This window comes from Penaeus monodon, chromosome 10 (assembly GCF_015228065.2).
Source record: "Penaeus monodon isolate SGIC_2016 chromosome 10, NSTDA_Pmon_1, whole genome shotgun sequence".
Lineage (NCBI taxonomy): Eukaryota > Metazoa > Arthropoda > Malacostraca > Decapoda > Penaeidae > Penaeus > Penaeus monodon.
Window position 1 is genome coordinate 46,873,237 of NC_051395.1, and position 1,109 is coordinate 46,874,345.

The 1,109-nt window shown below is 31.5% G+C and overlaps 1 protein-coding gene across 1 annotated transcript in view; it reads left to right on the forward strand.

Moving 5' to 3' along the window:
* Positions 1-503, forward strand: part of LOC119577484 (mitochondrial import inner membrane translocase subunit Tim16-like) — a gene marked incomplete at its 3' end in the record, with an annotated part of 2,200 nt that extends 1,697 nt beyond the window's left edge. Inside the window, 1 exon segment of the mRNA XM_037925081.1 lies at positions 419-503. Coding sequence (XP_037781009.1) covers positions 419-503 — 85 coding nt within the window.
* Positions 504-1,109: the final 606 nt, after the last annotated feature.

A 1,109-nucleotide genomic window follows, 5' to 3' on the forward strand; every position in this document is an offset into this window, starting at 1 on the left:
GTACCAAGAGCTCAACCCCCAGGGAAAGAACCTCACCCATGACCTGTTTTCTTTTATTCTTTTATTTTTTTTACTTCTGCAGATCATTTCTTATATCAGTGAGTGTAGTTTTTTTCCCAGTGTTTATAATGTTTTTGATAAGAGACAAGAGTATACATTCATTTTACCTTCTCTCTGTATTAGGACATGGGTGGGATTGAATTGTACAATGCAAGTACGTCAGTAACTAAAAAGATATATATATATATATATATATATATATATATATATATATATATATATATATATATATATATATAATATGATAAAATATATATATAATACGATATAGGTTAGATATGATATCTCTATTTTTACATCATTATTCCTTTAGTTCATTTCAATTTTTGTTTATTATACAGATACTTTTATTTTTCAGGCAAAGCATATTGCACAGTTGATTGTTGCTGGTGCACAGGTAGTTGGGAGAGCGTTCGTCAAGGCTTTGCGCCAGGAGATTGCAGGTAATAAACTTCTCATAGTACAAATAACAAGACTGCATGAGTTACATTTTCAATGGATATCTAAATTTTACACGAGATTTGCATAGCTTTCACACATTGTTTACCATCAAAAATCTAAGTTCTTTATGGGCTATGTATAGGAACACAGAGATGTAGGGGACAGGTCAAACAGGTAATCTGTGTGGACAGCGGATTAATTTTTTGTTGCTTGTTTTTTTCCTTCTGCTAAAGTATGTTGTGATCACAGTTAACTAGTTCCAGGTATTCCTCATGTCCTCTCCAGCAATTGGGACTTCTGTCATTGCTAATTATGATAAGCACAGTGTTAAATAGTCTGTAAATCACTTCTGTTTGGTCTGCATCATGTAGATAATACCAGTGTTATGTGTCTACCTGTATCATGGGTGTGATATGAAACTGAATAATTTCCTATATTGGCTATCTGTTAGTTATATTTCTTACCATTTTTTTTTTTTCATTCAATATAATTTTCTTCTGTATATCAGTGAAATATAAATCTATTTTTTTTGTCTCTCTTTTTTTCTAGTCCAGATCCTTTTCTTCCATATGTATTCTCTTCCACTTGTCATTCAACACTTCACCACC